At 44.6% G+C, this 15,000-nt stretch overlaps 2 protein-coding genes across 2 annotated transcripts in view; both read left to right on the top strand.

The window, feature by feature from the left end:
• The first annotated feature begins 3,857 nt into the window (after positions 1-3,857).
• mdkb (midkine b) lies at positions 3,858-10,836 on the top strand. The gene is made up of 4 exons (XM_062421276.1): positions 3,858-3,942; positions 9,433-9,606; positions 10,462-10,614; positions 10,755-10,836. Exons 1-4 carry the CDS (start codon positions 3,858-3,860, stop codon positions 10,772-10,774), a joined length of 432 nt encoding a protein of 143 aa, XP_062277260.1. The 3' UTR covers positions 10,775-10,836.
• Positions 10,837-12,416: 1,580 nt separating this feature from the next.
• The window catches only part of lamb1a (laminin, beta 1a), a 30,690-nt gene continuing 28,106 nt past the window's right edge, over positions 12,417-15,000 (top strand). Inside the window, 3 exon segments of the mRNA XM_062420659.1 lie at positions 12,417-12,447; positions 12,960-13,094; positions 14,862-15,000. The exon segment at positions 14,862-15,000 is cut by the window's right edge and continues 95 nt beyond it. Coding sequence (XP_062276643.1) covers positions 12,417-12,447; positions 12,960-13,094; positions 14,862-15,000 — 305 coding nt within the window.

Genomic DNA, 15,000 nt, shown 5'->3' with positions numbered 1-15,000 from the left:
ATACGTTTGGCTTTTTGATGGCTTTATTGAACACGTATCATCATGAAAATTGATACACAGGTCCAGGGTGGAGACCTCTTCCATCTGATAGGGGTGTCGCTCATGTCGCCCCCTAGTGGAAACAGGAAGTGCCCTTTTTTGCATCAACATTGTCCGATTTACCACGAAACTTCACATGTGTGATGAGGGACTGACCCTGAACACACCTGCATGCATCCCATTACTGCCCCCTGGTGGATGAACCATCAAATGCTCATAACTCCTTCATGCTTTGTCCAATTCACTCCAAACTTCACATGACTGATGAGTGGCCGCCCTGAACACACCAGACCATATGTGTAACTACCTGTGACTGCCCCCTACTGGATGAACGAAACATTGCATTTTTGGCCTCCTTCCAGGTTTTTTCTCACTTTCTGCTTCACGCCACAGCCCCGCCATGCCTCAGGCCCCGCGGTGGCATGGGTGAGCGAGGGCCCGCCATCGCCGCTTATTGTGTGTGTAGTTATTGTGTGTGTAGTTATTGTGTGTAGTTATTGTGTGTAGTTATTGTGTGTTTAGTTATTGTGTGTAGTTATTGTGTGTAAGTTCTCATCTGTCCACAGGAAGTTCTCATCTGTCAACAGGAAGTTCTCCCAGAACCATTTTAGCTTCATCACATACGTTTAGTTAAACTCCAGTCTGCTGTTTCTGCCTTAGTGTCAGCAGTGGAGTCTCCTGGTTCTCCTGGTTCTCCTGGTTCTTCTGGTTCTCCTGGTTCTCCTGGTTCTCCTGGTTTTCCTGGTTCTTCTGGTTCTCCTGGTTCTCCTGGTTCTCCTGGTTCTCCTGGTTTTCCTGGTTCTTCTGGTTCTTCTGGTTCTCTTGGTTCTCCTGAGTCTCCTGGTTCTCCTGGTTCTCCTGGTTCTTTTGGTTCTCTTGGTTCTCCTGGTTCTTTTGGTTCTCCTGATTCTCCTGGTTCTCCTGGTTCTCTTGGTTATCTTGATTCTCCTGGTTCTCCTGGTTTTCCTGGTTTTCCTGGTTCTTCTGGTTCTTCTGGTTCTTCTGGTTCTCTCGGCTCTCCTGGCTCTCCTGGTTCTCCTGGTTCTCCTGGTTCTCCTGGTTCTCCTGGTTCTCTCGGCTCTCCTGGCTCTCCTGGTTCTCCTGGTTCTCCTGGTTCTCCTGGTTCTCTTGGTTCTCTCGGCTCTCCTGGCTCTCCTGGCTCTCCTGGCTCTCCTGGTTCTCCTGGTTCCCTTGGTTCTCCTGGTTCTCCTGGTTCTCCTGGTTCTCCTGGTTCTCTTGGTTCTCCTGGTTCTCTTGGTTCTCCTGGTTCTCTTGGTTCTCCTAGCAGAGTGACTGTAGATGATATTCACCTCATTCACTCAGCTAACTATAACTCACTGTTAGATTGATCATGAACAGCTGGTTGATGCAGAGATCAGTCAGATCGTACGATGGGAGTTTATTCCACACAGCGGTACCGGTACCACCACACAGCGGTACCGGTACCACCACACAGCGGTACCGGTACCACCACACAGCGGTACCGGTACCACCACACAGCGGTACCCGATGAGACCGGACCAGCAACCAGGACGGATGGAACCTGGAGCCTTTTATACCATCGCTGGTCTACTTCATATGATGCTTCCACTCACTGGTTCTTACCATTACCTGCTCTCCTCTCTCCATCATTCAGTCCCAGACTAGATGTGAGCAAACATCATCATTACTGTCCATTTAAAACATTCTCAGAGGTTCAGCTGTGACGAACATCTCATCATGTATGAAAAGCTTTAATGTGTATTAATATTCACACTGTGTTTATTATTTAACTTTAGATTGTGTTTGTGTTTCTGATTCTCTGGGAAGTGAACAACATGCACATTTATGTTTTTCATTATTTCATACTGAGATTCACCTGACCTCTGACCTCCAGATACACACACACACACACACACACACACACACACACACACACATACACACACACACACTCTCCTCCCTCTATGAGACAGAAACATGTACAAACTTTATGTTAATGAGCTTGTTTTTGTCCTGCAGGATTAAAGCTTGTGACGTCACGGTGTGTGTGAGTGTGTATGTGTGTGTGTGTGTGAGGAGGGGGGGGATGAGGGGTGGGGGTGAGGAGCAGCAGCTGTGCTCCTGCAGCGTCAGAAGGCAACGACTCCTCGGATCGACCGGCTGCTCCGCTGAAGCTCAAAGTAAGTTTGTTTTTATGAAATGTCAGAAATCAGATTTACAGGAAATATTCAGGAAACATTCAGGAAATATTCAGGAAATATTCAGGAAATATTCAGGAAATATTCAGGAAATGTTCAGGAAATATTTAATGAAATGATTCATAGTTTGTGTTTAACTGTGTGGATTCTTTCATCTCTGCTTCAGTGTTTCTGGCGTTAGACTCAATAATCAGCTGATTGATCGAAGCTGCTTTAATCTGTTGATGTTTAAATGTTGCTGTTTTATACTGAGGAAGAAATGAAGTAACAGTTTATAACAGTTTATAACAGTTTATAACAGTTTATAACAGTTTATAACAGTTTATAACAGTTTATAACAGTAACAGTTTATAACAGTTTATAACAGTTTATAACAGTAACAGTTTATAACAGTTTATAACAGTAACAGTTTATAACAGTAACAGTTTATAACAGTAACAGTTTATAACAGTTTATAACAGTAACAGTTTATAACAGTAACAGTTTATAACAGTTTATAACAGTTTATAACAGTTTATAACAGTAACAGTTTATAACAGTAACAGTTTATAACAGTTTATAACAGTTTATAACAGTTTATAACAGTTTATAGTTCAGGTTGTTTCATCTTCGTCTCCGGAAGAAGAGGAAGTTCCTCTGAGTGTTGTTGGACCAAAGGGAGCATCCCATTCCTTTTCTTCATGCTAAGATTCCTTTGTTTTCTTATGCAAAGAGGTTTCTATTCAGGGCAGGGGGGGGGCAGAGCGGGGCGGGGGGGCAGCTCTCCTAAGACTTGGGCTGGAATCTGTGTTGAGCTTTATAGAAATGAAACCAGGCTAGAGGAGGCTTTGTTTTGGCTCAATGAATCAGTATTCTTTTGAGGGGGAATCTAAAGGGCTCTTTCAGACGCTGCTTGGCCTCCTCACCCCCCCCCCCCTCCTCCTGCCCCCCCCCCCCTCTTCATTGATGGAAGACAGACTGGAGGCCTGCTGAGAGCCGGTTCTGCCTCATAAAAGGCCGCAGGAGGAGCGAGAGGAGCCGGATTTGCTCTGCCAGCTGACGTGTGAAAGAGGAGCGTCGCTTTAATGGAGGCTGAAAGAGCCGTCTGTCAGTTCTCACAGCGCACACACAGGGGCATTCTGGGTAGTCCACTCTGTGTTTCACAGAGCGGAGAGCTGATGCACAGAGAGCTGATCCACAGAGAGCTGATGCACAGAGAGCTGATGCACAGAGAGCTGATGCACAGAGAGCTGATGCACAGAGAGCTGATGCACAGAGAGCTGATGCACAGAGAGCTGATGCACAGAGAGCTTCATCAGACACTGAAGGCATCATGAACTGAGTCAGAAACACAAACAGAAACAGAGTGAATACATTAGCCTACATTTCTAATCCTGCAGCTGCAACAATACTCAGATTATTCAGATTAACCTGCTCGTGGGGGGGGGGGGGGGGCTGGGCTGAGGGGGGGGGGCAGGTTTGATCTGCACTAAATTTGGACCATCTGGCTGCATCACGGTCACGCATCAGCTCAAACAGCGAAATAACAAACGTTTCCATTTTTCTGTCCAACTGCTGAATGTGTCACTTCCTGTTGAATGTGTCACTTCCTGTTGAATGTGTCACTTCCTGTTGAATGTGTCACTTCCTGTGTACAGGATGCGAGGTTTGCTTTCCGTGACGCTGCTGCTGCTCATCCTGACGCTCGTCGCCGACGCCAACAAGAGAGCCAAGAACCACAAAGGTGAGACATTCAAATAGTGTGACTGTGGTCCCTGAACACACCACAGACCTGCTCTGTGACTGTGGTCCCTCAACACACCACAGACCTGCTCTGTGACTCTGGTCCCTGAACGCACCACAGACCTGCTCTGTGACTCTGGTCCCTGAACGCACCACAGACCTGCTCTGTGACTCTGGTCCCTGAACGCACCACAGACCTGCTCTGTGACTGTGGTCCCTGAATGCAACACAGACCTGCTCTGTGACTCTGGTCCCTGAACGCACCACAGACCTGCTCTGTGACTGTGGTCCCTCAACACACCACAGACCTGCTCTGTGACTGTGGTCCCTGAACGCACCACAGAGCTGCTCTGTGACTGTGGTCCCTGAACGCAACACAGACCTGCTCTGTGACTCTGGTCCCTGAATGCACCGCAGACCTGCTCTGTGACTGTGGTCCCTCAACACACCACAGACCTGCTCTGTGACTGTGGTCCCTGAACGCACCACAGAGCTGCTCTGTGACTGTGGTCCCTGAACGCAACACAGACCTGCTCTGTGACTCTGGTCCCTGAACGCACCACAGAGCTGCTCTGTGACTGTGGTCCCTGAACGCACCACAGACCTGCTCTGTGACTGTGGTCCCTGAACGCAACACAGACCTGCTCTGTGACTCTGGTCCCTGAACGCACCACAGACCTGCTCTGTGACTGTGGTCCCTGAACGCAACACAGACCTGCTCTGTGACTGTGTTGAACAAAATGTTTGAATTTAATCAATCAATCTTTATTTGTATAGCGTCAAATCACAACAAAGTCATCTCAAGGCTCTTTACACATAGAGCAGAAGAAGAAGAAACCTCAGAGCCAGACTCAAAGTGGGAGAACATCTGCCTCGACCGGTTGGAGTAGAGAGGAGAGAGAGGCAGACAACTCCGGGGAAGAAGTTTAGTTTATTGATGCATTAATAGTACATGAATGTTAATGGATATAGATGATGGATAGAGAGAGAGTCAGAGGAGCCCAGTGCATCATGGGAGTCCCCCGGCAGTCTAAGCCTATAGCAGCATAAACTAGGAGCTGGAACCCTAAACGTAGAGAGGGTTCTGCCCCCCCGACCCAATCTGGGAGATGGTTCCACAGGAGAGGAACCTGAGAACTGAAGGTTCTGCCTCCTGTTCTACTTTTAGAGATACTAGGAACCACAAGTAGGCCTTCATGCTGGGAGCACAGTGTTCTAGTAGGTTCATAAGGTTCTATGAGCTGGTAGCGCAGCGTTCTAGTAGGTTCATGAGGTTCTATGAGCTGGGAGCACAGTGTTCTAGTAGGTTCATAAGGTTCTATGAGCTGGGAGCGCAGTGTTCTAGTAGGTTCATGAGGTTCTATGAGCTGGGAGCTCAGTGTTCTAGTAGGTTCATAAGGTTCTATGAGCTGGTAGTGCAGTGTTCTAGTAGGTTCATGAGGTTCTATGAGCTGGGAGCACAGTGTTCTGGTAGGTTCATAAGGTTCTATGAGCTGGGAGCGCAGTGTTCTAGTAGGTTCATAAGGTTCTATGAGCTGGGAGCGCAGTGTTCTAGTAGGTTCATGAGGTTCTATGAGCTGGGAGCGCAGTGTTCTAGTAGGTTCATGAGGTTCTATGAGCTGGGAGCGCAGTGTTCTAGCAGGTTCATAAGGTTCTATGAGCTGGGAGCGCAGTGTTCTAGTAGGTTCATGAGGTTCTATGAGCTGGGAGCGCAGTGTTCTAGTAGGTTCATAAGGTTCTATGAGCTGGGAGCACAGCGTTCTAGTAGGTTCATAAGGTTCTATGAGCTGGGAGCGCAGTGTTCTAGTAGGTTCATAAGGTTCTATGAGCTGAGAGCGCAGTGTTCTAGGTTCATAAGGTTCTATGAGCTGGGAGCGCAGTGTTCTAGTAGGTTCATAAGGTTCTATGAGCTGGGAGCGCAGTGTTCTAGTAGGTTCATAAGGTTCTATGAGCTGGGAGCACAGTGTTCTAATAGGTTCATAAGGTTCTATGAGCTGGGAGCACAGTGTTCTAGTAGGTTCATAAGGTTCTATGAGCTGGGAGCGCAGTGTTCTAGGTTCATAAGGTTCTATGAGCTGGGAGCGCAGTGTTCTGGTAGGTTCATAAGGTTCTATGAGCTGGGAGCGCAGTGTTCTAGTAGGTTCATGAGGTTCTATGAGCTGGGAGCGCAGTGTTCTAGTAGGTTCATGAGGTTCTATGAGCTGGGAGCGCAGTGTTCTAGTAGGTTCATGAGGTTCTATGAGCTGGGAGCGCAGTGTTCTAGTAGGTTCATGAGGTTCTATGAGCTGGGAGCGCAGTGTTCTAGTAGGTTCATGAGGTTCTATGAGCTGGGAGCGCAGTGTTCTAGTAGGTTCATAAGGTTCTATGAGCTGGGAGCGCAGTGTTCTAGTAGGTTCATGAGGTTCTATGAGCTGGGAGCGCAGTGTTCTAGTAGGTTCATAAGGTTCTATGAGCTGGGAGCGCAGTGTTCTAGTAGGTTCATGAGGTTCTATGAGCTGGGAGCGCAGTGTTCTAGTAGGTTCATAAGGTTCTATGAGCTGGGAGCGCAGTGTTCTAGTAGGTTCATGAGGTTCTATGAGCTGGGAGCGCAGTGTTCTAGTAGGTTCATAAGGTTCTATGAGCTGGGAGCGCAGTGTTCTAGTAGGTTCATAAGGTTCTATGAGCTGAGAGCGCAGTGTTCTAGGTTCATAAGGTTCTATGAGCTGGGAGCGCAGTGTTCTAGTAGGTTCATGAGGTTCTATGAGCTGGGAGCGCAGTGTTCTAGTAGGTTCATGAGGTTCTATGAGCTGGGAGCGCAGTGTTCTAGTAGGTTCATGAGGTTCTATGAGCTGGGAGCACAGTGTTCTAGTAGGTTCATAAGGTTCTATGAGCTGGGAGCGCAGTGTTCTAGTAGGTTCATAAGGTTCTATGAGCTGGGAGCACAGTGTTCTAATAGGTTCATAAGGTTCTATGAGCTGGGAGCACAGTGTTCTAGTAGGTTCATAAGGTTCTATGAGCTGGGAGCGCAGTGTTCTGGTAGGTTCATAAGGTTCTATGAGCTGGGAGCGCAGGGTTATATATATATATATATATATATATATATATATATATATATATATATATTATAAAATATAACTCCTCGGTTCTTTACAGTCAGAATAGTTTTAAAATCTGACTTCAGTAAAAGTACGAATGAAAAGTAATTATTTAGAATAAATGATTAATTATTATTCATCATATTTTATAAACTGTGTTTTTATGAAGTAAAAAGTATTTAAAATGTTTTTCTTCACTAAAAACAGTTTGTTGATTAAAGTGATGCTGATGAGATGAATCATGTGATCAATGAGCTCTAATATAAACTCATCATCTATCATCTATAGTCAGTTTATCAATAAACAACATTAATAAACTATAAGACTGTAAGATAAAGATCAAGTTATAAATATTATAACTAAACTGGAGGATCAGATATAAAGCTGCTGTCTGCTGCCCCCTGCTGGCCATCTCTGCTCATTACATCAAAATAACAGATTCATTATTTCTTCTTATTTTTCTTCTTTTTAGTTTTTATTATAATTACAAAATCATTTAAACTAGTAAATTATAATAAAGCAGGAAACAAACTGTAAATAAATGAATGAAATGAAATAAATACAAAACTTATATTTAAATCAATTAAAACAAAAACATGTTTTTACTTAATGCTCATCACAAACACCAAGAATAGAAATGATTCAAATTAACACAATTCATTTGGAATCACAGTTACATTTAGTCTCTTATCTGATGCTTAGATAGCAGAGTATGTGAGGACAGGGTCGCTCATACCTTTCAGAAACTTGGAATAAACACATGACACAGAAGACAAATACAACTAGAAAAGCAAAGTAAGAAATATAAGAAATATAAGAAATATAAGAAATATTAACTGTTAACTGTTCAGGAGCCTGATGGCCCAGTAGAGGTGCTGGGGGTGGGGGGGGGTTAACTGTTCAGGAGCCTGATAGCCCAGTAGAGGTGCTGGGGGTGGGGGGGGGTTAACTGTTCAGGAGCCTGATGGCCCAGTAGAGGTGCTGGGGGTGGGGGGGGGTTAACTGTTCAGGAGCCTGATAGGGATAGAAAGTGTTTCTGAGCCGGTTTGTGCGGCTCTTCAGGGCCCTGTATCTTCTGGCCTTGGCCGGGGTGAGATGGGTCAGACAGGGAGAGCAGGGAGTAGCCAATGATTGTTTGTTCCGTCTTGATGACCCCTTGCAGGGCTTTTCTGTCCTTGGCTGTGCAGCCGGCACCGTGACGCAGTACGCCAGCACGCTTTCCAGGTGGCATTTTTTCAGTAGTCTTAAGAAGTGCAGTCTCTGCTGAGCCTTGCCCACAACCGCTGATGTGTTGGTGTGCCATGTTAGGTCATCAGCCACATGAACACCGAGAAACCTGAAAGAAGAGACTCTCTCCACACAGACACTGTCTATCTGAAGTGGGACGGGGTCCACTCTCTTCCTCCTCCAGTCCATCACCATCTCCTTGGTTTTGCTGGTGTTCAGCAACAGGTTGTTTGCTGAACACCAGGCTACGAGCCTCTGGACCTCCTCCCTGTACGAGCCTCTGGACCTCCTCCCTGTACGAGCCCCTGGACCTCCTCCCTGTACGAGCCTCTGGACCTCCTCCCTGTACGAGCCTCTGGACCTCCTCCCTGTACGAGCCTCTGGACCTCCTCCCTGTAAGCTGTTTCGTCGCCGCCAGAGATGAGACCCGCCACTGTAGTGTCGTCTGCGAACTTGACGATGATGTTAGAGTGGTGGGAGGAGACACAATCATGTGTGATCTGTCCCCTAGTAAACATCCGGCAGGAGTCAGAGATCACTGCACCTGACCAGCTACTCAGGAAGTGACTCACTAATGCACCTGACCAGCTACTCAGGAAGTGACTCACTAATGCACCTGACCAGCTACTCAGGAAGTGACTCACTAATGCACCTGGCCAGCTACTCAGGAAGTGACTCACTATGCACCTGACCAGCTACTCAGGAAGTGACTCACTAATGCACATTCCCATACACAGTGAAGAGAAGTTCCTACCTCTGTTTCACACTTCCAACACATTCATTCATTCATCAGTTCCATTCTATGTAATCTCACAGGGTTAGGGTCATATCTGGTAATATCTGTGCATGATCTTATATTGAGTGAACTTCCCTCTTGCTTCCCTTCCATACTTTCCACAGTCTGCTAGTAGCAACCATTTCTCCTGTGTAAGGTTATTCTCAGGTCTCGCTGCCATGAGAGGACTCACCACTTAGTGAATAGTTCCTTAGTCTATAACATTGTGAAGCCGTGGTCGAGTGGTTAGAGCACATGCCACGTACGCAGTGGACCCCGGTTCGAATCCTGGCCAGCAGACCTGTTCTGCATGTCACCCCCCCCCTCTCTCCTATTATTTCCTGTGTATCAACTATAAAATGAAAAGGTGTCTATGCATGAAAACAAATCTTAAATCTCTCTCTGTCTCCACCAGGTGGGAAACATGAGAAGTCTCGGCCGGCCTCTGAGTGTTCCTCTGCAGAGACTCAGTACGGTAAATGTGTCCCAGAACACGGAGACTGTGGAGAAGGACTGAGAGACGCAACATGTAAGGACCGAACCGACAAGATCCACTGCAAGATCCCCTGCAACTGGAAGAAGAACATCAGTAAGACACACACAGTATTAACATTAATTATATATCTATATATCTATATCTACCAGCAGACGCAGATTAAAGTTTATGATCAACCATAGACTGTTTATATAATGGACGTAACATACACGTCACCCATTGGTTTGTGGACTGCTGCTCGGAAGCCAATAGTATCGGATCTGAGCAGCGCCATCTTGAAAATTTCAGGTGCATGCTGGGAAAAATGAAAACATGGATTCTACTTATATGGGCATCAGGAGGAGCATGAGGCGCCCTCCTGAACCTGTGAACCAATCAACCTGTCAATCACCACGTAGCCACGCCCTAATGCATACCCTGCTTTATCATCACATATAAAATCAGGGAGGCCAAAATGTCCCAAATGAACATCATACTGCATTGAAGAAGGCTTTAAACTAGCGATTGAGACCATAAACACATTTTGAAAACGTTTACTGAGGTTAGAAATCAAGTGAGAAGTTGGTGAATTCTCCATTGACTTGTATAGAGACGGAAGTCCTTTTGACACCAAAACGGTCGCCCCCTGGTGGCATTTTGATAGAATGCAGTTTTAAGTTACTTCCTGGTTGGCCTCATTTCAGAGGACCGGAACTCCCCATCTGTTATCAACAGAAACGATGAAAAAGATCACTGACTGGATCTTTAGAATAGAGATCGTCCATCAGGAGGAAACGTACCTGGACTATAAATGTTTGCATGTACAGTCGTTGCACTGCTACATTTATACAGTTATTGGTTCATCTTGTTTTCATATCAGTAAAAAGTTAATTCTATATAATACATATATATATATATATATGAGTACAGAAGGAGCAGCAGGCATTAATGATGTGTGCTGTTCTGCAGGTGACTGTAAGTATAAGTTCGGGCCGTGGGGATCCTGCGACGGCGCCACCAAGAGCCGCTCAGGAACTCTGAAGCGAGCGCTGTTCAACGCCGACTGTCAAACTACCGTCAGCGTGTCCAAACCCTGCTCCCCCAAAGCCAAGAAGACCAGAGGTGACACATATATTATATATATTACATTTATTATATAGTAAAGTATAACACTAACTGATGTTCTGATATATACATATATATGTGTGTATATTTATGATTGGTGATGTCATCGTGCTGATTGGTCTTCGTGTCTTCAACAGGAGAGAAGAAGTCAAACTGAAGGAAGCAGACGGCTCTTCTTCTTCTTCTTCTTCTTCTTCTTCTTCTTCTTCTTCTTCTTCTTCTTCTCCAGCTGAACAATTGTCTTCAAACTGAGACTGAGAGACTGGAAACCTCCCAGCTTCTTCTTCTTCTTCTTCCTCCAGTGTGATGTTGTGTTCAGTGTGAAAGCTTTCTGTCCTCTAGTGATGAAACTCGTAGCTGATAGTTTAACTTCCTGTTAGTTTAAAAGTTAAATGAACCTCCAGCAAACGTCCGTCTGCAGACTCCACTTTGTTCTCTGACTAATTACTTTATGTATAAATTGGGAAGTTCGGATGTAACGTCACGCTCTATAAAATCTATTTTTTAAAGTACAGATTATTGACGCTGTATAAATGAACAAATTAAATACTGTACATTGTTTTGGTGAAGTTTGGTGTGTTTATTGAAATCCTACGATGACATCATTCACTTCTTCTTCTACTGATTATCTCTGCTCACTTCTTCTTCTACTGATTATCTCTGTACTGACATGCTGCTCTTTTATCACAGTTTAGTAGAAACACTGCCTGCAAGACAAAACCCAGGATTTACCTGAAAACCAGTCAAGTAACATATTCTTTATATTTCAGCTGTTTATTAATACGATTGGTCGAAGTCAGTGAAGTCAAAACTAAATCTACTGAACTTTTAGATCTTTATCACTTATAAGAGGAATGTAACGCACAGACAGACTATCAGGTTGTGTTATGGTTGCTATAGATACAGGTTGTGTTATGGTTGCTATGGATACAGGTTGCGTTATGTTGCTATGGATACAGGTTGTGTTATGGTTGTTATGGATCATAGACTGTATATATAATGGACGTAACATCATGACGTCACCCATTGGTTTGTGGACTGCTGCTCGGAGGCCAATAGTATCGGATCTGAGCAGCGCCATCTTGAACATTTCAGGTGCATGCTGGGAAAAATAAAAACATGGATTCTACTTATATGGGCATCAGGAGGAGCATGAGGCGCCCTCCTGAACCTGTGAACCAATCAACCTGTCAATCACCACGTAGCCACGCCCTAATGCATACCCTGCTTTATCGTCACATATAAAATCAGGGAGGCCAAAATGTCCCAAATGAACATCATACTGCATTGAAGAAGGCTTTAAACTAGCGATTGAGACCATAAACACATTTTGAAAACGTTTACTGAGGTTAGAAATCAAGTGAGAAGTTGGTGAATTCTCCATTGACTTGTATAGAGACGAAGTCCTTTTGACACCAAAACGGTCGCCCCCTGGTGGCCTTTTGATAGAATGCAGTTTTAAGTTACTTCCTGGTTGGCCTCATTTCAGAGGACCGGAACTCCCCACTTGCTATAGATACAGGTTGTGCTATGGTTGCTATGGATACAGGTTAGGGTTATGGTTGCTATGGATACAGGTTGTGCTATGGTTGCTATGGATACAGGTTGTGCTATGGTTGCTATGGATACAGGTTAGGGTTATGGTTGCTATGGATACATGTTAGGGTTAGTGTATGAACAAAGAATAACACAAATCACTGCTGGAGACATTTTAGAAGTTGAGGACTGTTGATCCTGGTTTTGGTACTCACTTTGTCTGAAATATGAGTGGAAACGCCTTAGCAACCAACCTAGCAACCATGGCTACAGAACAGACACATGTTAGTGGAGGTGTGATGATGATGAGTTTATAAAGTATCTGTTAGACTACAAACCGTTACTGTTCATATGGAGGATAGTTATAAAAGGATCTGATTGGCCGTCCACACTGACAACTATTAATATTAACATCTAGTTTAAAATGTTGTTCTAATTCATGTAGATGGAGGAGTTCACACCACAACTATGAACCATACAGCAGCCTGACAGCCAATCAGAATCCTTCCTATAAACCATACAGCAGCCTGACAGCCAATCAGAATCCTTCGTATAAACCGTATAGCAGCCTGACAGCCAATCAGAATCCTTCCTATAAACCGTACAGCAGCCTGACAGCCAATCAGAATCCTTCCTATAAACCGTACAGCAGCCTGACAGCCAATCAGAATCCTTCCTATAAACCGTACAGCAGCCTGACAGCCAATCAGAATCCTTCCTATAAACATTAACAGTCAGATATCATCTTATGTATTAATATATTTATTATAAAGCAGCTCTGCTCCTCCTCAGACCGCTCTCTGAAGGTAAGACCATCAGACTGCTCTCTGAAGGTAAGACCACCAGACCGCTCTCTGAAGGTAAGACCATCAGACCGCTCTCTGAAGGTAAGACCACCAGACCGCTCTCTGAAGGTAAGACCACCAGACCACTCTCTGAAGGTAAGACCACCGTTTATTGCCTGAATACAGCATGAAGTCCACTGGTCAGTTAGTAGGCACAGCAATGTTAATGCACAGCTCTATAGAGAAGTTAGCAAATGTTAGCTTAGCTTAGGAGCTAAGGAAGCTAACTACAGTATAAACACTGACAAAATATAAACTATTTGACACATTAAAGTGAGAACAATGCAGTCGCCACTCTGTAATATAGTCGGACATAATATCATGCTAGCTGTGTCACTGAATTACGTTATTTAGACATATTTAATGTAACGCTGTGCTTCATGTAACCTAGCATGGGCTCAATCCTCTCATACTGGCACTGTAGGATAGGGTGACCAGATGTCCCCGATTTCCGGGGACAGTCCCCGTTTTGGGTGACCTGTCCCCGGTCAAAGCTGTCCCCGAAAATGTCCCCGATTTTGACACTGAATGGGGGAAAAATGCGCGAAGACTCAAAAACCACTTATTACGGTAGCCATTTAACGCATCGCCAGAGAAGACGTCGTATGACGTAAAGACGTTATCAGGACGTACGACCAGACGCAGCAGCGTCAACAACAACAATCTAGAGGCGGCAAAAAGGAAAGAAAAGATCAGCGGTCATAAATGGTATGTTGTGTATGAACTTATTTATTTTGTGTGCAGTAGACTTGGCTGTGTGTGTGTGTGTGTGTGTGTGTGTGTGTGTGTGTGTGTGTGTGTGTGTGAGAAGTAATGTAACGTTAAAGTAAGTTTTTTATCTGAACTGAAGACCTAACGTAACTTTATAAAAGTCAGTGGACGTTAACATTATGACAATGTTTTCATATCTGTCATTAGTGAAGCATGCTAACGTTAACGTTAGCATGAGATTACCAGGTGATGACATTGTATGTGGCCCTGTTTTGGAAGAGGGGGAGGTGGAAGACTGCTTTGGTAACATATGATTTTCCTGTAGGCATAGGAACATGAGACTCTGTTAAAAATAATAAATGAATTAATAATAAATCAATGGTTGATAGTTGTGTGTGTAAGGCTAACTTCTGTATTTTGTGTCGGGCTGTGTGGGTAACTAATGACTGTAGTAGTTATAAATGCAGACCATCTGATTAGCTGATGCCCTGAGTCATGTATAATATTAATATACTCATATGTTTTGACTTGGTAATTATTATTAATTACATCTTGATGATATTTACTAGCTACTGGTCTGGCAGCTGTCTTTGCACATGACACTTAACTTTGGAAGAGTGGCCTTTGTGTTTTGACACTGCTGTGCGCTACTGATACATGATATTGTGGGTGCTGATATTTTGATTTATTAACCAGGTCCTTTTGTGTAATAAAAGCTTGTTAAAATACATGAAAAAGTACTTGTCCCCATTTTTTATTTCATAATGATAATATTTAATGATTTTTCACTGCTGCATTGAAAATGTCCCCGATTTTCATTTCAGAAATCTGGTCACCTTACTGTAGGAGCCATTTCTATGTGGATGTGTGTAAGGTACCAAATTGGGCCAGTAGGTGTCCTCATGGTGTTGGATGTACATTTCTGTATAGGTGGGAACTTTCTGTCAGGTGTCAGGTGTTACTAGACGGAGGAGCACACCGTTTTTCACACACAGATAATGGACTTTATATGCACTGGCAAAGGATACTTGCATGTTTGAAGATCATTGAAAAGGTGAGAAATAAAGAACTGTTTGTTTCACAAGACACAAGTTATAGTCGTGCAGTAGCCAGCGTGTCGATTAGTGTTAGTCTGTCTATGCAGCTCCTCAGTGGCTTCAAGTTTTAGGCTTAGCCGCTACTGGCACTGTGCCGGCGTTGAGGAGGCCCGCCAACCAATGGGAACCCAAGGCCCGCCAACCAATGTGAACCCAAGGCCCGCCAACCAATGGGAACCCAAGGCCCGCCAACC

This window comes from Scomber scombrus, chromosome 6 (genome assembly GCF_963691925.1).
Source record: "Scomber scombrus chromosome 6, fScoSco1.1, whole genome shotgun sequence".
NCBI lineage: Eukaryota > Metazoa > Chordata > Actinopteri > Scombriformes > Scombridae > Scomber > Scomber scombrus.
Note: the sequence above shows the minus strand (reverse complement) of the source record. Positions and strands in the feature narration are given on the sequence as shown.

Coding starts and splice junctions, on each gene's coding strand:
- mdkb (XM_062421276.1), top strand. CDS start 3,858: ATGCGAGGTTTGCTTTCCGTGACGCTGCTGCTGCTCATCCTGACGCTC. Junction 3,943..9,432: donor GAGAGCCAAGAACCACAAAG/GTGAGACATTCA, acceptor TGTCTCCACCAG/GTGGGAAACATGAGAAGTCT. Junction 9,607..10,461: donor CAACTGGAAGAAGAACATCA/GTAAGACACACA, acceptor GCTGTTCTGCAG/GTGACTGTAAGTATAAGTTC.